Source organism: Myotis nattereri (genome assembly GCF_964212035.1).
Source record: "Myotis nattereri genome assembly, chromosome: 7".
In the NCBI taxonomy this organism is placed as follows: domain Eukaryota; kingdom Metazoa; phylum Chordata; class Mammalia; order Chiroptera; family Vespertilionidae; genus Myotis; species Myotis nattereri.
In genome coordinates, this window is record NC_138082.1 from 94,241,686 (window position 1) to 94,264,737 (window position 23,052).

General features: G+C 44.9%; 1 protein-coding gene and 1 pseudogene across 2 annotated transcripts in view; one reads left to right on the plus strand and one right to left on the minus strand.

Annotated features, from left to right (window-relative positions):
* UGGT1 (UDP-glucose glycoprotein glucosyltransferase 1) overlaps nt 1-12,078 on the plus strand; it is a 174,115-nt gene extending 162,037 nt beyond the window's left edge. Inside the window, exons 38-40 of the mRNA XM_081096304.1 lie at nt 8,717-8,833; nt 9,113-9,266; nt 10,574-12,078. Coding sequence (XP_080952430.1) covers nt 8,717-8,833; nt 9,113-9,266; nt 10,574-10,599 — 297 coding nt within the window. The 3' untranslated portion in view covers nt 10,600-12,078. The remainder of the gene's footprint in view (nt 1-8,716; nt 8,834-9,112; nt 9,267-10,573) is intronic.
* Nucleotides 12,079-18,834: 6,756 nt separating this feature from the next.
* LOC308522743 (peroxisomal acyl-coenzyme A oxidase 1-like) lies at nt 18,835-20,828 on the minus strand (annotated as a pseudogene). The gene has a single exon. The product of its transcript is annotated as a peroxisomal acyl-coenzyme A oxidase 1-like (transcript).
* Nucleotides 20,829-23,052: the final 2,224 nt, after the last annotated feature.

Below are 23,052 nucleotides of genomic sequence, written 5' to 3' on the forward strand. Positions count from 1 at the left end.
TCTTGGTGTGGGTCTTTTCGGGTTCACCTTGTTTGGGACTCTCTGGGCTTGTGTGACTTTTTTCTTCCCCACCTCAGGGAAGTTTTCTGATATTATTTCTTCGAATAGGTTTTCTAATCCTTGTTCATCTTTCTGTTGTTCTGGCACCCCTATTATTCGTATGTTGTTTCGTTTCATGTTGTCCCAAAGCTCCCTTAGGCTCTCCTCCTGTCTTTTAATTTTTTTCTCCAATTGCAATACATTTTGGGTGTGTTTTGCTTCCTTGTCTTCTAATTCACTAATTCGGTCCTCCACTTCTCCTAGTCTACTGTTAATACTTTCAATGGTGTTTTTTATTGCAGCTATATCACTCTTCATTTCTTCTTGGGTCTTACTTAAGTTGTTGATTTTTTCATCTGTTTCTTCTAGCTTCTTCCATATGTTATTGATTTTTTTCATCTGTTTCTTCTTGCTTCTTGCATAGGTAGTTGACTTTTTCATCTGTTTCTTCTTGCTTCTTGTAGAAGTTGTTGATTTTTTCCTCCATCCGGTTTATGCACTCTAGGACCCTTATTCTGAATTCTTTTTCTGTCATGTTGCATGCCTCTGTATTACTTAGCTGCTTTTCTGGCGAGTCCTCTTTTTCTTTCCTTTGCGGGTTTCTTTGTCTACCCATGTTTGATCTCACTGACATATCTAGACGTTGAGTCGTTCAGTGGCTGCTCCCTGGGTGGCAGTGGCTCCTTGGGCTGTGGTTGCTCCTCAGCCGGTTGCGGTAGCAGCTGCTCCTCAGTTGGCAGCAGCTCCTCTGGTGGGTGCTGTTCACAGCTGTGGTGGCTCTTCTGGCTGGTGGGGGGAGGCTTCACGTACAGCTGCTGTTCCTCATACAGAGGGTGTGGTGCTCAGGAGGCTGCTGTTGCTTGGATCTGCTGCGTTGATTTAAAGGCACAAAATACAACACAACAAGACACCACCTATCAGGCACTAAACACAAATATATTCAGGATATTAATAACCCCAAATAAAGGTGACCACGTGAATTAAGAGAATTAGGGGATAAGGAAGAAGGAAGAGAAAAAGATAAAAGAGAAAAAAGAAAAGAAAATTAGGGACCAAAAAAAAGAGTGCAAAAATGAAATTGGGAAAAAGGATGGGGGGAAATAAAAGCGAGAAAAGAAAAAAAAAGCGAAAAGAGAATGAAGTGGAAGAGGGGAAGAGACTTTTTATATGAGGAGAATACTCCTATAGAACCGCCACTAATCCCAACAAATTCCAGCAACAGCTCCCTGGAGATGGATGCAAACTAGAAACAACTAATAATATAATGATGAAAATAGAATGGAGGACACTAATCCCAAAATAAAATAAAGAAAAAATAAAATGGCACTTTAAAAAATGGTAAAAATGGTAGCAGTAATAATACTGGTTAAAAATAAGAAGGTAGTAATTAAAAGGGTAAAATCAGGTGATGGAAAAAGAAGAAAAAAAAAGAAAAAAATTGGTTTCTTAGTTAAAAGGTGAAAAAAGAAAAAAAAATTGCAGTAGTAGAAGGTCCTTCTGTTCTTCTATTCTTCAGTCTGTCTCGCCTTTAGTCCTGCCAGGTATTCAGGAGAGTGTTGAGTTTCCCTGCGATACACTGTTCCTCTGTGTTGTAAACCACAGTCCTTATTTTAAAGCAGGTCTTATTTGTTTCCCAGACTGCCTTATTTTGTGTTTAGCAAAGAGTCAGTTGTGGCTCAGCCTCTGGGTGGCAGTGTTCTGGGGTTGGCCTCTGAGGCTATACGGCTTCTCTATCGCATTTAAAACTGATTTGGAGAGGTCAACTATCCAGAGCTGGTTCCTTAATAGTTACCCGCTCTGCGTTGTTGCTGGGATTGACCTTTAGTTTGGAAATACTCTTTTTTACTCAGAGGGACCTTAACTTTGATGTAAGGGATTGCTTCCGTTGCCAACTGTTTTCTTCCTTGCCAAGTAAGACAGTTGTTGTGAACTCTTCGTGATGCCTTCACCAGGATATTTGCAGGTGTGGTTGGGAAAAGTCATTTCATCCCCAACCTTTGCATCTCAGGTGCTGAGGTGCTGGGGGTGCCATGGCGATCACGGTGAAGCAGGCCAGCCAGCACCCCTGGCCCTGGGGTGCCGGCTGGCCTGTGCCACGGCTCTCTCTGCCTCCAATCCACAATGCAATCACCGATCACCAGCCGCCTTTGCTCGCCCCCCACCTCTTGCCTGCCGCCTGGGTTTCCAATCCCTTTTGCCTCCCAGCGTTGCGGCTACGTATGCAAATTAACCACCATCTTTGTTGGCGGTTAACCTCCATCTTGGCTGGCAGTTAATTTGCATATCGCCCTGATTAGCCAATGGGAAGGGTAGGGAAGTTACGGTTAATTACCATGTTTCTCTATTATTAGATAGGGTAGATAGATAGCTAGTATGCTAGAAGCCCAGTCGGGCCGGGTCAGCTGTGGGGGGGGCTGCAGGCAGTTGGCCGGCTGGCCCCAACCCCTGGTCGAACTCCTGGTTGAACTCCCAGTTGAGGGGACAATTTGCATATTAGCCTTTGAGCTTTTATTATAAGGATTCTTTTTTAACTATGTTGCAAAATTTCCTTCTTTGACTCTCTTAAAGGGATCTTTTGTAGTCTCACTGGTCAGTATTTTCCTTTTTGGTTAATGCTTTTTAACTCTTGTTAAGGTCATGTAGGTTATATATATATTATTGATTTCAAAGAGGAAGGAAAAAGGAGAGAGAGATAAAAACATCAGTGATGAGAGAGAATCATTGATTGCTTCAAGGACACCTCCTACTAGGGATCGAGCCTGCAACCCTGGTATGTGCCCTGATTGGGAATCAAATCAGTGACTTCCTGGTTCATAGGTCGACATACAATCACTGAGCCACACCAGGCAGGCCATGTAGATGTTTTTTATATGTGCCTTATTTTTCTCTTATATTTAGATCTTTATTCCAGTAGAAATTTGTTTTTTGTGTGGTGTGAGATAAGAGTTCAGCTCTCATTCTTTATGTGCGCACAGCATGATTTTCTTCTTTAATGAAACATGCTGTTCAGCAGTGCCATCTTTGTCAGATACGAAGTACTCATGGATTTGGTTCTTGGCTCTCTACTTTATTCCATTGGTCTGTTTGTCTATCTCATACTGATACTAAAAATATTCCAATTCCTATAGCTTTATAATGAGCCTTGATTTCTAGTAATTCAGATACTCCTGCCTCATTCTTTTTCAAGAAAGTCTTACAGTATTCTTTGTCTTTTGTTTTCCTATATATATTTGAGAATTAAATTGTCAGGTTCAGGAGGGAAAAAAACATTTACTAGGATTTATATTTGGGTTGTGTTTAATTTCACTCAGTAAGTTTTCTTCATAGAGATCTTGTACATCTTGTTATTTTTTAAAACTTATTTTTTTGGCTGAAACCGGTTTGGCTCAGTGGATAGAGCGTCGGCCTGCGGACTGAAAGGTCCCGGGTTCGATTCCGGTCAAGGGCATGTACCAGGCTTGCGGGCACTTCCCCAGTGGGGGATGTGCAGGAGGCAGCTGATCGATGTTTCTCTCTCATCAATGTTTCTAACTCTCTATCTCTCTCCCTTCCTCTCTGTAAAAAATCAATAAAATATATTTTTTTAAAAAACAACTTATTTTTTTGTTTGTTGCTAGTATCTTTGATTTTTGTTCATTGGTGTAGTCAGTTACCTTGCCCATCTGTATATACTTTTGTGTTTTTTATTTACATAATATTATCTACAAATGATAATTTTACCTTTTTCAATCTTACATTTAAAGATTTTTTTCATGCTTTTTCTATTTGCTAGGACTTCGATATTGTTGAATAGAAATGTTGATAATGGACATTCTCGAATCAAAAGGAAAGTTTTCAGTATTTCAGCAGTAAGCGTTGTGTTTGCTGTACTTGTCCTGTAGGTGCCTCTCATTCAGATCAAGAAAGTTCCTTGTATCCCTAGTTTGTTGCTCTTTTTAAAAAAATCTCTTACGTTAAATTTTGCATGTTTTTAATTATATTTTTCTTTTATCCTGTAATGTAGTTATTTACTCAATATAATTTCTGAAATATATTACAATGTGGTCATGATTTACTACTCTTTTGTATATGTTCCTGAACTCTTTGTGCTGGTGTTAGTTTAAGAAATTTGCATTTATGTTTTTGTGTGACATTGGCTTGTAACATCCCTGTCAGGTTTTCATAACAAGCCTATCTATGTTGGCTTAATAAAATGAGGTATGTTTTGTTCTTTTTCATTTAATTGATTGGATTATTTATTTCTTAAATGTTTGGTGGAATTCACTAGTGTAAGTTGTATCTAAATGTCCTAGCATATTGTCACTGAGTTGTTTGTACTAAATTTTCATCTTTCTTATTGAGATATAATTTATATATAATGACATGGTTAAGTATACTGTTTAATAAGTATTGAAATATGCATATCAACAGCCAGAATGTTTTCATCACACCAGTTACCTTTTTTAAAGTCTGTAGGATCTGTACATATTTCTTCTCTCTCTCTCTCTCTCCTTCTCTCTCCCCCCCCCTCTTTAATTCTTGGCATTGTTTATTTGTGCTTTCTCTGTATTGCAGCTTAAAATTGATCAGTTTTACTAGTCTTTTCAGAGATCTAGCTTTTAATGTTTTTCATCTTGTCTATAGTGTTTTTCTGTTTCACTAATTTCTGTTTGTAAAAGGCCATGGCCAGCGTGGCTTTTGCGTTCAAAGGCTTGGAGAAAGAACTGACGCACAAATTGACACACAAGACGAAATGTTAATTTTGAAATTATGGGGGGAAGCCAGGGAAGACTCAACCCTAGCAGTCAAGTTCCGCTGAGTCTCCCTTCCGTCTGCTTTTATTTGCTAGAATACACAGTTGCCTTTTAGGATTCCAAACAGGCATGTCAATGGTAATGTTTAGTGAACAGTAAGATTGTCAGGTTTTGGGGGAGTTTGCTTTAGGCCATTGAGTCATCAGTAGGTAATAAAATGTAAATATTCACCCTGTGAATATCAAAAGGAGTACCAGCCAGCCTTCTGCTGGACTCCTCACATTTATATTAATTACTATTGATCTTGGTTTCCAGCATCTGTTTATTATTTACCTTTTATTTAATTTCATTTTTTCTAATTTATTGAGATAGATGTTTAGTTCATTATTTTTAGTCTTTTCTAATACATGCATGAAAATTTCAAATTTTGCCTCAGCAAGACTTTGGCTGCATTCCACACGGTTTCTATGTGGTAATCCCGTATCATTTAATTCAGTATGTTTCTAGTACCATTGTGATTTCTTCTTTGACTCATGAGTTGGATGTATAGTTTATATGTATATGTATAGTTTTTATCGCAGTGCTCGCTTTACTCGGGGGTCTGGATGGGAACCTGCAGTGTCTCTGAGTGCGCCTGCGCTGTGCTGGGGCCGTGAGTTCAGAGTGAAAACCGACCGCGCGCTCCACTGTCTCCAGAGACAGCGGGAGTGGGCATCTCGGAGGAAAGGGGCTCTGCCCACAGGCACGAGCCTCCGGCCCGTCGCTGCAGCCAGGTGGTGTGCGCGCCCCCAGCCTCTGGGCGCCAAGCGCTCCCCATTTAGGTCGCACCGATGATGCCTTCGCCCTCAGCCAGCCGCTTGCTGCGCGCAGCCTGGGCTCCGCCATTTCCGAAGAGGGCTCCCCTGAGCCTCAGCGCCGCCCTCTCAGGGTGCAGAGGCGCCATCTTCCGGGGCCCCTTCGCATACTCACACCTGGCCCTTGGTTGGCCCAGGTGGGACTGCTGTGCCCACCTGCAACTTTGCAGCGGCCTCCACATGACTGTCGGCCCTGCAGCTGTGGGGGTGCGGGCGCTGAGCCCTCCCTCCTCCCCTGTGCACAAGGCCGTCGTGGTTAATGATGCCACCTTCCAGCTCCTTCCATCCTCTCGCAAGCGGCCCGGCCCTGGGCGGCCGGCTTCCTGGGGGCGGCCCCCCACCACGGGCGCTGCCCCGCACCCACTCGCTCTGACAAAACATTGAAATGGTGGCGGCCTTCCGCTGTGGTTTCGTTCCTGATTTCTGGCTCCTTTGCTCTCTGATCTGAGCATGTATTCCGGTGACTTCGGGCACTGAAGTTGACTGAGATTTGCTTTTTGACTCAGATATGGTCAGTCTGGATAAACAATCCATCTGGCTTTATCTATAGTCGTTAGGTGTAATGATTTTCCATATGTGCTCAGGGCCAGTTTAGCAGTACGTTATGTGTTTGTCTTTTTTTTCTATTAGTTACTGAGAAATTGTTTTAAGATCTTTTTCTGTACTGTGAAATCTTTCTCGTTCTTGGTTTTGTCAAGTTTTGCTTTACGTATTTTGAGACTGTTATTGGGTGGCTAGAAACTTAGAAGTCTTATATGTATTTTTGACAAATTAACTTTTTATTATCTCTGGTAATACCTTTTTAATTTTTCTTTTTTGGGCCTTAAAGTGTGCTTATTCTAATATTAGTCTTCCTTTCAGTTAGGGTTACATTGTATTTTTTTTAAATCCTTTATTTTCAGTCTTTCTCTACCCTTATATTTTAGTTCTGTTTTTTTTTTTCATAAATAGCTTGTATCTGTTCTTTATTTGGTGTGACAGTCAGTTAATTGGGACATTTCGCCCATTTATGTAAGTGCCCACAGGTCTGTCTTTCTGTGTTACCCTCCTCATTACATGTGTCCTGTGCTTCCTTTTTCTCCTTAGTCCGTTTCTTTCAGATTGAGTGAGAGTTTTCATTTCATTTTCCCTCGATTAAACTATACACTTTTTTACAATTCTTTTAATGACTATTCTACCAATTATAGTATTATGTCTGACTTTCCAAATATTAATTATTTGGTATGTTTTACCCACCTACCACACAGTGCAAAACAATTGGGAAGTTTGATGTCAGATTTTAGCATGAACAAAAGAATCACCTGGAGAACTTCCCAGAGCCTGACTCCTGGGTCCCGTTGGCACAGGGGCTCATGAATGAGTGGCGGGGCCTGCGAGCTGCCTTCCTCTCCAGCTCCCCTGCTGCGAGCCTGCCTGCTCCCGGCTCATCCCAGCCTGACCACCTTGCTGCCTCGCGTTGACACCTCTCTGACTTGAATCCTCAGAAGAAGTCCTGGATCAGCGCAGTCAGTGTCTAGACCAGGGATGGGCAAACTTTTTGACTCGAGGGCCACAATGGGTTCTTAAACTGGACAGGAGGGCCGGAACAAAAGCATGGATGGAGTGTTTGTGTGAACTAATATAAATTCAAAGTAAACATCATTACATAAAAGGGTGCGGTCTTTTTTTTTTTTTTAGTTTTATTCATTTCAAACGGGCCAGATCCGGCCCGCGGGCCGTACTTTGCCCACGGCTGGTCTAGATTCAGCTTTATTATAAAGTTGCCCTCTGGTTACTCTTCATTCTTCCCTGTATTTCTGGGCTTCTATAAAGGGTCATTTTTCTTTTCCCTTAAGAATATTCTTTAATTCCCCTTACAGTGAGTTCACTAGGAAAAAAAATAAATAACTGGTAAAATATACATAGCATAAAATTTACCATTTTAGTCATTTTTAAGTGTACAACTCAGTGGCATTAAGTACCTTCATAGTGTTGTGTAACTGTCCATCTCCAGAACTTTTTTATCCTCCCAAACAGAAACTGTGCACCAAAGAGTAATCCCCCGCCCTCGCCAGTTTGGTTCAGTGGATAGAGCGTCAGCCTATGGACTGAAGGGTCCCAGGTACATGCCTGTTTGCGGGCTCAATCCCCAGTAGGGGGCGTGCAGGAGGCAGCCTATCAGTGATTTTCTCTCATCATTGATGTTTCTCTCTCTCTTTCTCCCTCTCCCACCCTCTCTGAAATCAATAAAACTATATTTTTTTAAAAAGAATAATCCTTTTCTCCTTGTAACCACTAGTCTGTTTTCTGTCTCTATGAATTTGCCTATTTACATACTTTTGAAGTCATAAAATATTTTTCCTTTTGTATCTGGCTTATTTCATTTGGCATATGTTCAAGGTTCATTCACGTGACAGCATGTATCAGAGTTTTCTTCCTGTCCAGATCGAATGACATTTCATTGCTTGCATGCACCATGTTGTGTTTATCCATCTGTTGATGGACATGTAGCTTATTTCTATCTTTTGTCTATTGTGGGTAATGCGTCTATGAACATTGACAGACAAGCATCTGTTGGAGTCCCTGCTTTCTGTTCTTTTGTGTACATACCTGGAGTGGAATTGCTGGCTCATAATGGAACATTTTTTTGTGACAAACTCAAAAGGTTTCCTGAGGAAAAAAGCTTCAAAGCATAGGTACAGTTGGCTAGAAAACATGTGGGCTCCATCCATATGGGATTAGGCCTCAGGAGGACAAGATGAATTCAGAGTTTACATTAAGCAAAACTGAATAGTGAGAGCCCTACTCTATTTTCAGTTGACCCTCAAAAGGCAGTAGTACTTTTTCTTAGAATTGCCCTCATGGTGGAAGGTCTAGGTGCAGGCTATTAGACGTTTTATGGATTCTCTAAACTTTGTGGTTTTAGGAAACACTATAAATAAGTATTTTAGCTTCTCTAAGGTTTTTGGTAAGCACCCTTTCAGTTCTGAAAATTTGTGACTGGCATGTATTATGTAATGAGCAGCTAACATCACTAATTTGCTATGCATTTATTTAAATTTCCCCCAGACCTTTACATTGTTGTATTGTTGTTGTTTTTTTACCAAATAGGATTTGCCCAATAACATGATCCATCAGGTGCCAATTAAATCGCTCCCTCAAGAATGGCTGTGGTGCGAGACGTGGTGTGATGACGCCTCTAAGAAAAGGGCCAAAACCATTGACTTGGTAAGCTGGCCGCCTCTCCTGCCTGTCCCAGGGTGTGTGACAGACAGTTCCTGGGGCACAGTCTCACTTAGTCTGTCTCTGCCGCGTAGGTTTAGGGAGCGCAGGGCACAGCCCTCCTGTGTGTGCGGCTGTCCCAGCAGCCAGGCCCTGCCCTGCTCTGCTCTGCTGACAGGCCTTGGGTCCAGCGAGGGCCTGGAGCAGAAACACCTTTGAGCTCCAATGATGCTCCCTTTCTCCAGCTCCACTGAAGCATGTATGTCATTTTTCTGGTCTTCACAGTGTAATAACCCAATGACCAAAGAGCCCAAGCTGGAGGCAGCTGTTCGCATTGTCCCCGAGTGGCAGGACTATGACCAGGAGGTCAAGCAGCTGCAGATCCGCTTCCAGGAGGAGAAAGCGGCGGCCGCCCGGGGGAAGGAGCCACGCGCAGACGGTAGGCCGGCTTGGCGTCGGGAAGGACTGCGTCGCCGTCTGGTTCCTGGTGGCTGCAGACGACAGAGCGGCCTCTGTTTTGATGCCGTCCAGTGTGTCGCTCGCTCCCTCAGTCTCAGCTCCAAACAGAGTCGCCACCCACACAGTCGCTGCCTTTTCTTCCCTTTTTTTTGAGAAAGGGTGCTTTCCTTGTATTGTTGTTATTTAGGTTCAGGAGTTTTGTGGTACAGAAGCCAAACCTGACATAGATTGGAATCTCTTGCCAGATCCCTTGGTTTCTCATGACACCGTCCAGGCACTAGTGAGTGAGCACATTCAGGACCAGCAAATGTGCTTGTCTGTGACTCAGGCCACAAGTGGAGAGCCGTCTGCGTGCCGGCCTCGCTCTGATGTGTCTCTGTGAACCCTGGCCATTAGGAAAAGTTGTGTGGCCTTCTGTGAACTGCTAAGCTGAATTCGGGACTTAACACTTACACAGCTCAAAATTAATTTTAAAAAAGCAATTAGAGAACATGGATCTTGAGCGATTCATCCAAACATCCTGAAGATTATATCATGATATTGAATATCACAGCTTAAAAGGTTGGATATTTAAGATAAGAAAAATTCAAATTCATTGGTAAAACTAAGGATTTCCATAGATGGGCAAAGAATGTAGACATCCTGTTCAAGTAAGAGGGAAGCACATAATGAGTGAATTTGAAGAAACAGTAGGGAGGTGACAGGAACCTTATGCAGATTTTCTAACCAGGGAAGCTGTTCATTCCGACACAGCCAGTGGGCCTGGCCCGCATGCTCTCGCTGTCCTTGCCACAAAGCAGCAAGGCTGTCCTCAGGTGGCTCCCAGGGTCTGCCTCAGTAATTCCTCTCTCTCAGAGTCACCTCCAAGAATCATTCAACAGAAGAAAAAGTTATGGAGAAATTACTTTACAAACATTGATAAGCCAAAGGTACTGAAAACAGCTTAAACATCCAAGCGTGCCAGTAGAGATGGTGAAGGAGCTACATAGGAAGATGTTTATTAAATGAAAAGGGAAGGGTCCTGACTGAAATAGTGCCTTTTACTGGAAATAAATGCTGTGCTTTGAAAACAGTTCCTATTGTGTAGGGATATGCAGGTAGTTTCCTTGTAAAAATATAAATGTCTTTTTTTATTTTGTTTTTGCTTTCAAGCACATCAAGCCAAAGTTTCTAAAAATTTAAAAAGAGATAAAATGGAGGTGTGGGCACAAATGATAGGTCATGGTACTAGAACATGCCCAGTCCGTATTGTATAACTTTCTTTGCAATTATTGTCTTTTTCTGTAGGACCTCAGACTCACGAAGAATTATAATCTGCAGAGAAGGGTAGGAAATCGCACCGTTGGAAACACTTTTTATACTAAACGCTCGTTCTTTTTGGCCTGTCCAGACAACTGCTGAGGACTTGGCTGGGCAGGTGCCCAGCACCTTTGGATTCGGAGCATTTGCCTTGGGCGTGGCGGCTCTGGGTCTCTGGAGTGACGACTCCCGTGGTTTGTACCTCAGAGGAAGACCAGTGGCTGAGCTTCGGGGACTCTGTAAAGAGCAGTCTTGTAACCAGAAGGGGAAACGGCCAAGGCACTGGGGGGTGGGAGCCGGGCGGCCGGGGGGACACAAGCCCTGTGCGCCCCACCCTGGGCACCGGCAGCCAGGCCCCTCTGCCTCCTCGCCTGCCTCGCTGATGGCAGCCAAGTCCGCCCTGCAGCCTGGGTCGTGCCCACGCCCTGCACCTCGAGGTTTGCGCCTGAGCCCTGCCCTGCTGTCTCCCAGCATCCGTGCAGCATGGAGTGAGACCCAGCCAGCTAGTGTGTCATCAGGGTGGGCTCAGGACCAGGTAATTGCTACAGGATGGGGTGGGTTAGGGCGAGAGGAAAACGAGGAGTAGAAGGCTCGGGGTGTGGCGGGGAAGTGAGAAGAGGGAATGGGCTGTTCCCTTGTAAACCATCAGAACCATTGTGACTAATTTGAAATGAAAACCTTCTGTTCCCACCCAGTTTCACTGAATACTTTAGGTAATTATTTTGTGAACAGTTTTTGTATTTGTGAAAGTATTTGCTTTTTCCCCATTTTCTAAATGTTGACTGGAAACAGCCATAGTGAGCCCCAGGGGTCTGGGCTGCCCCGGGAGACACTTTGTCATCTCCCTCACGGCCTCTGAGGACTTTCCCCTCAGACACAGGGAAGTTGGCTTCGATTTTCTCTACTAAAGACTCTGACATCTGAGACCAGGAGAGGTTTGGACTGTGACTTCATGTGCTTTAGACACTGTCCCTATTCCTGCTAGCTCCGCGCTGGGGCAGCCTTTGGCTCTCCCCGCCCTGACTTCACATGGTGGCATCTTGAAGCCACATGAACTCTTTAGTCATTGAGTGGCCCGTGCTGGGAGGCCTGGGGCAGCCTGTGCTGGGAGGCCTGGGCAGCCTGAGCTGGGAGGCCTGGGCAGCCTGAGCTGGGAGGCCTGGGCAGCCTGAGCTGGGAGCCGGCGGAGCTGGCAGGCTCCCACGCAGAGGCTGATGGTGTGCTGGTGGTCTGTGGTGGACGGTTCCAGGTCGCCCTCAGCTTCCCAGCGGCAGTAGCACGGCCACGGGCTCATATTTGCCTGCTCGTTAAAAATAAGAGGAGGGGTGCACATGGGTAGCTAAGCCAGGTAGTATTAATTTGTAATCTTTTTTTAAAAATCTAAGTCTTATGACAAATATCAAGTAATTTGTCATTTCCATATTCACATGCAAAAGGTAGCTTAGGAGTCTCTCAAGCTCTGACGGAGCTTTGGAGTTTGCTCTGTAATCCCCGTAAGCATGGGGGGGGGGGGGTGGGGGGGGCAGGCCAAGCCTGGAAGTGTCCTGGGAGTCACTGCAGCACCAGGCCCCGCCCAGCTCCTCAAGGTCGCGCGCACGGAGAGAGCAAGAAACGCTTCTTCCGCTTCATCTTAGATTCCTTTAAGCTGCTCCAGGCTTCCACCGCTGCCTCTTCTGTCTACGGCCCTGGGCAGAACTTCATTTCCCCAGTTCATTTTCTGGGAGATTGAGCAGAAATACTAAAGTCACTGGGATGTGCTTTTTGCTGCTGGTTCCCGTGGGCCCTGAGCCAGACCACCTTTCTCCGGGCCTTTCTACCCGGTCTCGTGTGTAGCCTGTGAGGGGCACAGTGTGAAATCTGTTTCTCTGTGGCCTCAGTGCCCCTTACTGCCACACCCTGCACGAGGTCCTGTTAACATTTGAATTTAAATATGAAGACGCAACTGGGCTTTCCTTCTGCCAGTAATTCTTGACTCGTGGCATAAGTGTCTTTCAAAAAGAGCCTCTGACTCTAGGAAAGGATGTCGCCACCGACAGCTGGTCATGGTCAGCTGCGCCTGCTGACACTGCTGTGTGACAGGTGAGCGCCTTGTGACTGGGAGGCGTGCGAGGGCTCCGAGCACAGGGGTGATTGATGGGAGCTGGGGAGCTCTGGAAACAGCGCCCTGTTTCTAACCACCTGACCGTGACGGAGTTTCCCTCATGATGCCGTGATGGAAATGTCCTTTCTGAACGAGTGCCAGAGGATATGAAATCCTGTGACTCTTCTGTTCCATGGACAGTGGCACTGGGCCAAGCTCAGAGCCCAGGCACACAGCCTGCTGCGGGCAGGCCTCTGTTTCGTGTTGAGCGTGTTCCTTTTCCATAAGATTGACAAAGTGTTGGATCTGTCAAAATGGCATTTCACAGGGGAACAGACACGTCTGCCTGCCCACCACGCGCATGCGTCGCCCTAGGCCCGCCGCGTGTGCACTCAGCGCTTGGGAGACCAAAGCTTTCACATGTACTAGGAAGTGGTTTCCGAGAATGGAGCTTAATGTGCTCTGCTGCCCATAATTCCTCACATCAGGGCTGCCCTGCCTGAGTGGACACTGTAGTCTGGTTGCCGGCTAAGCCCCTGGATGAGGCTGCACGCTGAGGGTGGCAGCAGTTTCCCTCTGAGACTGGCCTGTGCTGGGGAGGAAGGAACCCCGTGGCCTGGAGCTGGGAGTCTGCTTTTGGACACCCACCTCATAGCCACGGGGGTACCGATTCCATCCCATCCCCTCCCCTCCCCGCTCTGCCCCTCTCCAGACTTGAAAGCAGTCCTTTCTAAAATTGCCATGAATGATGAAAAGAAAGAATTCAACTCAAGAGTTACAGGGGACAGTATCTAGTGCATTTTTCTGAGTAAAATATTACTATATCGGATTTTGTGGAAATGGAAATGTTTTGGTCAAGGCACCTAAGGTTACCACTTTTCCTTGGTAACACAGTGGGGGGTGCATTGTGTGCAAAGTTATTTAAATACATAGACCATTGCTGTGTGATTTTATGATTAGTTTTTTTAAATACTTGATTTTATGGGGAAATGTGGGGGATAATTAGAGTTATCAACTTAAATATAGCTGCCATGTGTCCAGTTTGGTTGGATAACATTTTGAATTTGAAGTCGTGTTTTCCCTGCTTCATGCAGGAAGGAAAGGGCTCAGGCAGGACTCTGGTCATCATGTGGTCAAGCTCACACCCATGAGACTCGCTCACTCGTGTCGTCATTGATCTTCCAAAGCGTCCGCAGGACACCAGGTTCTCTTTTGTCATTTGGTCTTTGGTCTCTGCTCTACCACAGAAGGGACACTGGTGGCCTGAGTCCGCACTTGGCCCCTCCCCTGGGACTGTGCCGACTGAAAACCACCACAGGATCAGCCGCGCTGCATGCTCTCCAGAGCCGAGCACAGAGTGGACCCTCCATGGTGATGACACCAGCAAGAAGCCATCTCCTGAGTCTCCCAGTTACTTAGCAACACCCAGGCTGGGTCTGGAAGCTTTAATTGCATACGATACAAGTTAGGGTCAGAGCGAAGGCCTTCACCCCATCTGTAATCTATGCAATGCCTTACTTATGATTTAGATTTCCAGAGAAATAGGCATAATTTCTCTTCAAAATGAAAGTATGAGAATACATTAACTTAAAGTCAACAATTTGAGAAAAAGATGATCAAGTACTATGTTTTCCAACCAGCTATCATTGGTATAACGATGTAAACATAGAAAAACTGAGAAAAATGTTATAATTTTTTAAAAAACTATGTACTTAAAAAACACATCCTTTTTATAAAAACTATTCTATTTTACTGTAATTCTGTTCCACTAAATGCAATGTAGGTCCCGGTGCTGCCCTTGCGTGGCACACGCCCTGGGCCCGAGGTGAACTGTGAATGAACCTCCTGCTGCTGTCAGGACAGTAAGGTCTGCTCACACAATAAACGCCTCTTCTTTAGAACTGTGGTTGGTCATCCAGCTCTTACACTCAGGAAGGCAGAGCATCCGAGCTCAAGGTCCATGCCTTCGCCTGGCAGAAGCAGCAGAGCCCCCAGGAGAGCTTTGCTGACCCTCGAGGCTGGTGGCCAAGCTGGGTCCGGCGGCAGCAGTTTTCTTGAGTCAGGATGGCACCCAGGCCTCTGCTAGGTGCCCAGCCTTGCAGGCTGCCCAGGCAGGGTCTGGCAGGCGAGCTGCCCAGCAGCACTAACCATGAGGGAAAGGACAGCAGGTTTGGAGTTTGAAGATGCGGTCCCTTGTGGCAGGTTCTCCTTGGACACTGCAAGCGAGTGTAGTGAGTGCCTTGCTGAGCTGGCGGTCGTGGGTGGGGACCTTGTGGCTGTGCAAACACACAGAGGGCACCTAAGGTGTCGGCAGAGGGGCTTCGTGGTCAGGAAACGCGTCTGCAAGGTGATGTTTAAATTGAAACCTGCAGAATAAGGAGTTATCCGTGGAGGGGGAGGGAGATGAGGATGGAGGGGAACAAGAGCTACTGTATCTAATTTAGGGAGTCATATGTGAACTTCGGTGGCCAGAGCCATGGCAAGGAGAGAAGTTCCAGAGAGGGGCCTGACTTTGATCCCAGGCCACAAGAGGGCCCCTGAGGGGTTTTAAACTGGGTGCCAACATGAATTTTTTTTTCTTGTAATAATTTTTTAATTGACTTATAGCAGATGTAGACACGAGTACATAAACATGCACCTTGATTGGTTTTCAAAATGAACACATTTGTGTACCCATCACCCAGAAGCCAGGGTTGGGGGCTATGGGGTTGGAGCTCGGATGGCAGCACCCCAGTTTCCTGTGCTGAGTCATTTCCTCACACTGCAGAGGACATCTTTTGCCAGTGAACCTTTGCAATCCAGACGGTTTGGGCCTGGGAGAAAGGCAGTCGCCACACCCTGTTGGAAGACCTCTTGCCCTGTCCTGTGGTATATAGCCTAAGGCCAATCAAGGCTGCTGATGACAGCAGGCAGAGGTGGCTCTGTGGAGGCTTTGAGTCTTTGCCTGATCTCCTTCCGGGCCTGGGGCTAGGAAAAGCAGACCCTGATGCATATCTTGGCCCTTTCAAAAGGCACCCAGCCCCCGCAGAGGGAGCCACAAGCTGTGGATTGCTGACAGCTCCAAACAGGGCCAGTCACAAACAGCGTCTGATATTGTCCCACACTAGAGACAGGGTTGTAACAGATCCACCTAACACACAGACACAAACCCAAACAGGCAGCCAAAATGCAGAGGCAAAAGAACAACAAAACAAAAAAACAACCTGTAAATGAGAGATAAATGAAATGTAGATATGAAATTTATGTAATATTAGAGATATAGAGTTCAGAATAATGATGGTAAAGATGCTCAACAGCATGAGAAAAGATATAGTAACTATGAAAAAAACACACACGGAAGTAAAGAATGGCATAGCACTAATAAAGAACACCCTGGAAGGAATACACGGCAGATTAGGGGAATCTGAGAATCAGATTAGTGTATTAGGAGACAGGGTAGAAAAAAAGCACTCTTTCAGAGAATCAAAAAGAAAAAAAAAACAATGAAAAAACAGGAGGGCAGTTTAAGGGAACTGTGGGACAACATGAAATGTAACAATATTCATGTAGTAGGCATGCCAGAAGGGGAAGAAAGTGATCAAGGGATAGAGAACGTGTTTGAAGAAATAATGGCAGAAAATCTACCTAACCTGGTAAAGGAAAAAGTCACACAATTTCAGGAGGCACAGAGTCCCAAGCAAGAGGAACACAAATAGGCCCACACCCAGACACATCATAAAATAACTAAAAATAAAGACAAAGAGAATCTGAAAGGTAGTAAGAGAAAAGTAAACTGTTACCTACAAAGGAGCTCCCATAAGGCTGACAACTGATTGCTCATAAGAAACTACAGGCCAGAAGGGAATGGCATGAAGTACTCAAGGTGATGGAAAGCAAGGATCTGAAACCAAGATTACTATATCCAGCAAGGCTATCATTCAAAATAGATGGTGAAATTAAGAGCTTCCCAGACAAAGGCTAAAGGCGTTTGTTACCACCAAGTCAACACTACAAGAAATGCTAAAGAGACTGCGATAATGAGAAGATATATATACATACATATATATAGAGAGAGAGAATCATAGGCATACAGAATTAAAATGGCAAATAAGTACTTCAATAATAAAGTGTAAATGTATTAAATGCTCCAATCAAAAGGCATGGCTGAGAGTGAAGGGATGTATGGGGGTACTCCAGCCATGACTAGCACGGCTAAAGAGCAAATGAATCCTGAATAGGGGCGACTGGGGATTGAGAAAAAGAAAGAGATGCAGAGACAGTGGGTAAAGCTGGGGTCAGGTGGGACACTGTTCTCGGATGGAGAGACAGTGACCCAGAGCTACTGCAGCACATTTATTATGTACAGCATGATACCAGGAAGTTTTACTAGAGTTTAAGACAAAGGAAATTATGCGAAATCATGCTTAAAGATCAAGCTGCAATTCTTCATCCTTTTTTTTTCAGATTTAGTTTTTTATTAGGTGCATGTATTTCAAACACAGATTATGATTACAGATGTTCACCTGTGGGTAAGGTGCTTAAGCACTGATTGTGAAACAATTCTGTATTTAACAGGTCAATATCCAGTAATTTAAATATTATTTCTCAGAATCTGAACTGTCAAGAAATACTCAAATGAGATGAACATGGTGCTTTTTACTTCAATCTTAACACAATTGTCAATCCTCCTGGCGGAGAGAGTAAGGCTTGTGTCGACAGACAAGCATTCCTGCTGGGCCTAAAATTCTCCGATTACTGGGACAGATTTTATGTCAGGTCCCAGGTAGGAATTAATTTCCATGAACTACAGCACTTCCTCAAGACAGTTCTAGGACAACCAGCTTCCTGAGGCAGAAACAACTGATTTCACAGATAACCGTTAGCAGGTTAAAAAAATTAAAATCAAGTGATGTGTTGTTTTGAAATTGATTTTAAGAATATAACTCATTTAAGAGATACATGTTTACCCTTTACATATAGAATGATTGTGTAAATTAGATTTCAGTTGAAAGAACAATTTAGCAGTTCAGATAAAACTCCTAGAAACATACTGAAAATAAAACCAGATGTATAGTAAGAAACAGATTCTATGCAACTTCCATTTATCCTTCAGCCATAGTTCCAATGGTTATATTTTCTGATCCAAAATCAGAACACATGGTTCACGAAGGGCTTTTCCTGTGCTACCAGGGGCGTAAGAGGCAGCCTGAGTGATGCTTTTACTTGTGTCGTGCTGGGTGCTGGAACCTCCAAGCATGTTCATGGTTTAGCCAAAATGACAGCACATATGAAATCTGGATTGTTCCAGGCTTTCCAGTGAATATGGCCACCAAGTCACAGTAACCGTGACCGAGAGCTCTCCCTACACTTACTCCACCAGGAAGGAACGGTGATGCTCTCCTTTCTTCAGCACCACCTTCAGGAAGTTAGGGGAAGAGGGCGGGAGATCAAACACCAATGATTGAAGTCCCATCACTGCCAAAGGTCCTATGAGATAACTTCACTACCTACCTCTTTCCAAGATGTTGGGGACAAAGGGAGTTGCAGCGCTACTCCAGTGACAATTTAGCGATCCTGCAAATGGAAGATTCATTCCCAATTGCACCGGACCATGACCTCGCAGTGGGCCTGTGCCGAAGAAATACTTGTGTTGGACAAATGCTACTGTGAACAATTAGGAAGTACGTCAGCAATATCAAGAGCAAGCAGGCAGAAAATGTGTCAAGCCGGACTCACACCGAATTTCCCGATTAGTTTATTTCTCCCATCCGTTTTCTTCGGAACTGCTTTTAAGCCAGGGCCCATGGTGGGAGGGGTAGGGCATTCGGCAGGAAAGCTCAGAGGGTGCTACCCCACTTCAAAAATATGTCTGCTTAAAAACACTATTATCCAGGGATTAGCAATTAAGAGTGAAAAATTAACTACTTAGTAGTTAAACTCTATGAATTATCAAAAGTTAGGGCCTGGGATCAGCAGCGTTACAAAGGAAAATCATACTGCATTTCTTAGAGATTTTTCTGAATGCTTAGCGGGTCTCTTTCAATGTTAATTGCACTTAAAACATTTGTTTTTTCATTGAATCTCTGAAAGCTGGTCATTGTTTTCTTCATTTATAACGAGGAAAGGGTCAATTTATCATGTGCTCCAAAGCTCTCTGCATTGGATCAAGATTCTGTGCAGGTTTGTGTGGCAGGTGCAGGGGCGTGGAGGACTGAGGTCCTGACCTTCAGAGCTTGGACTGCAGTGGCGTCAGGTACTTGTAGAAAGATTCATGGACCTCGGCTTTGTTAAGCGGGGAGGTCTTGGCCCACTCGAACAGGTTCTCATACCCGTTGCCATCGTAGCGGCCCAGCACGGAGCCCAGCGACACGTCCTGGAAATCAAACGCATCGATGAGCGTAACAGCGTCCGTGCGGATCACGGGCAGCAGCTCCTTGATGTGCTGGTGCACCTGGGTGACCTGAGAGTCTGTCAGGATGTCCTCCAGAAGAAAATCCCCCGCCTTCTGACTGATCCTGTACAGGGAATACAAGAGGCACAAATGCCTCAAGACGGTCTGGATGGACTTATCTTGAATTTTGAGGAGCTGCTCTGAAAAGAGCTTCACTGTCACATCGTGGCAGTGCGCCTCACTAGCTCGCACGAGGTCCATGGAAGTCAGGTTCCACACGACCTCCTTGCTTTTTCTGTGACTCACTTCAGTTTGAAGGTTTTTGGCAGCGATTTCTACTAATCTGGCCGCCCGGAGCCGATAGGTTTCGGTGAGGCTGTGGGGCTGTCGATGTCCACCACGGTGGGCCACACGGCCGCTGACTGGGCAGGTCCTTCAAGTAGGACACCATGCCACACACCAGCTTTCCCGAGTGCACCTGGTCGTAACTTTTCATCAGAAACCGGGCGGTCTGCAGCATCGTGACGGCGTTTTCTCCCTCGAAGGTGCAGGTCGGGGTGAAGGTGACGTAGATGTTTGGGAGGCCGCTGCAGTGACAGTAGCCATGCGTGCCACCGGCCGTCCGACAGGCTTCAATGGCGGTGTTAGTCACCAGGAGGTGGAAGCCTTCAGCCCGGCGGTGAGGGCATGAAGCTCGGGCAGCTCCCTCAGGCCCCCTTGGCCAATGTCTTCATTAATGCGATGATAGGTCTCCTTCATGTAGACGCCTACAAAATGGAAGGCATAGGCAGTGGCCAGCAGTGGGAAGAGTTTCTATTGCTGGGTTTGAAAATCCAAAATCTGTGGTTCTGGTTCACCTGGCTTGATTTCCAATGGGTGCCTCACGGCGCTGTATCGGACGTCAATGGTGCACGCCTTCGCCAGGCTCCGAGCAGCTTCTCCCGCGAGGAAGGACCTGATGGACACCATTGTCCCGTAGGTCTGCTTGTTACTCACGGGTTTCACATGGGTGCCACCAGGCTTCACCTGGGCGTACTTCATCAGCATGTTTTCTCTGGGGATACGATAATGGTCCATCTTCAGGTAGCCATTATCCATCTCATCATAGCCGACATGGGGCTAATGTCGCCAACGGTGATCCCTGGCAAAGGCTTGTGGGTTCCAATTTCACGAATAGGTACAATGAAGGCATGTAATCCATAGCATTTCCCCTGGGTGTAGAGCTTGGCTCGTACTATCACATGATTTGAAGTCTTTCCAAGTTCACCAGGCCACCACTTGATGGAGGTCACAGTAGGACTATTAAGAATAAACTCCTGGGTTTCAGGGTCATATGTGGCTGTGGTTTCCAAGCCTCACAGATGAGTCCCATGGCCCATCTCTGCCTGGGCATAAGTGCAATGACCACCAGGTTCCAGGCGGGCATGAAGAAGCGCTCCTGCTGCTCCGCAGTCGCCTGGTGAAGCAAGGTGGGCAGGAACATGCCCAAGTGGAGATCCAGAGGCGAAGGCCCTGGGTGCACAAAGGTTTTAAACCACATAATTTCATCAGGGTCTGAGATGCCAAACTCCCTCATCTTCTTCACCATGGTGGCACTCTTCCTGACAGCCACCTCGTACCACTGGCTGCAAGTGAGGAAGTTCAAGTCCTCATGCTTGAAGTCTGGGTCGTTCAGAATCAGGTTCTCGATCTCGGCGTCACCAGGTGTTCTCCGGGCTGCCGTCCGGGATGTGTGTGAGCAGCTCGGGGTTGAAGCTGGCAGAGGCCTGCTCCCAGCGCAGGTCCCGATTCATGGTGACAACCATTGGGAGCAGCGGAGGCCAAGGTGGCGTCGACAAAGGCTGTCAGACTCTCCGGCCTGCAATTCTTCATCCTTGTGGCTTTTTGTAATCATCAGGCCTAACTGGACTCTGATAATCGCATCTGCCCCTGGCACCTGGCTGAACTTAGATAATGACACCCACCCCCGGCACCTGAGCTATAGGTTCGGACCGACAGCATCTTGCCTTTTGAGAAGGTCTCTTTTCCAGGAGATGGCTTTGCCGATGCCGCTGGACTCAGCCAACGGCCCTTGCTCAGGTGCTCTTCCAGGCGCTCTCTACATCATGGAAAAAAAGTTTACAGGAAAATGGAAATGAAAAACAAAGCTGGAGTAGCAATACTCATATCTAACAAAATAGATTTTAAAATGAAGGCCATCACAAGAGACAACAAAGGTCACTACATAATATGAAAGGGATCCAACAAGAGGATATAACCCTGGTAAACATGTGTACCCAACACAGGAGCACCTATATATATACTTCTAGAGGACTTAAGGGAGAGAGGGAGAACTCAACAACAATACAGTCATAGTAGGAGACTTTAACACCCCACTGACTTCACTGGATAGATCTTCCAGACAAAAAAAATTAACAAAACTGTCATTTTTCTCAGATAACAGGATATTGTACATAGAAAACCCTATAAATTCCACCAAAAAACTACAAGATTTAATAAATGAATTCAGCACTGTAGCAGGATACAAAATTAACACCCAGAAATCAATGGCATTTTTATACACCAATAATGAATTCTCAGAAAGAGAAACTAAGCAAACAACCTCATTTACCATTGCAATAACAACAACAACAACAACAAAAATACAAACTTAACCAAGGAGGTAGAAGACTTATATCAGAAAACTACAGGGCATTGAAAAAAAAAGAGATAGAGGAAGATATAAACAAATGGAAGAATATACCGTTTTCATGGATTGGCACAACTAACATCATTAAAATATCCATACTACCCAAAGCAATGTAAAGATTTAATGCGATACCTATTAAAATACCTACAGTACATTTCACAGATCTAGGAGAAATACTCCAAAAATGTATATAGAACCAAAAAAGACCCCAAATAGCTGCAGCAATCTTGAGAAAGAAGAACAAAGTTGAAGGTATCACAATAACAGATAAGAAGTTATACTACAAAGCCACCATAATCAAAACAGCATGGTATTGGCACAAAAACAGGCATATAGATCAATGGAACAGAACAGAAACCCCAGAAATCGACCCAAGCCATTATGCTCAATAATATTTGACAAAGGAGGCAAGAGTATACAGTCTCTTTAATAAATGGTGTTGGGAAAATTGTACAGACACATGCAAAAAAATGAAACTAGACCACCAACTTACACCATAACAAGAATAAACTCAAAATGGATAAAAGACATGAAAGTCAGGAAACCATAAAAATCCTAGAAGAAACCACAGGCAACAAAATCTCAGTCATTTCTCATAACAATATGTTTATAGATACATCTCTTAAGGCAAAGGAAACTCGGGAGAAAATAAACAAGTGGGACTACATCAAAATAAAAAGCTTCTGCACAGCAAAAGAAACCAACAAAATGAAAAGGGAGCCTACTTCATGAGAACATATTTGGCAATGATACATCTGATAAATGATTAATACCCAAAATATATAAGGAACTCATAAAACTTAACAAAATGAAGACAAAAAAATCTAATTTAAAAAATGGGCAAAGGACATAGACACTTCTCCAAAGAGGACATACAGATGTCCAAGAGACATAGGAAAAATGCTCAAAGTCACTGATAATGAGAGAGATGCAAATTAAAACGACAAGGAGGCATCAGCTCACACCTGTCAGGATGGCTACCATCAACAAATCAACAAATGACAAGTGCTGGGGAGGATGTGGAGAAAAGGGAGCCCTAGTGCACTGCTGGTGGGTATGCAGACTGGTGCAGACATTATGGAAAACAGTATGGAGTTTTCTCAGAAAATTAAATATGGAACTGCCATTTAACCCAGTGATTTCACTTCTAGGGATATATCCTAAGAAACCTGAAACATCAATCAGAAAGAATATATGCACCCCTATATTCATAGCAGCATTATTTATAATAGCTAAGATCTGGAAACTGTCCAAGTGTCCATCAGTACACGAATGGATAAAAAAGCTGTGTAACATATACACAATGGAATACTATGCAGCAATAAAAA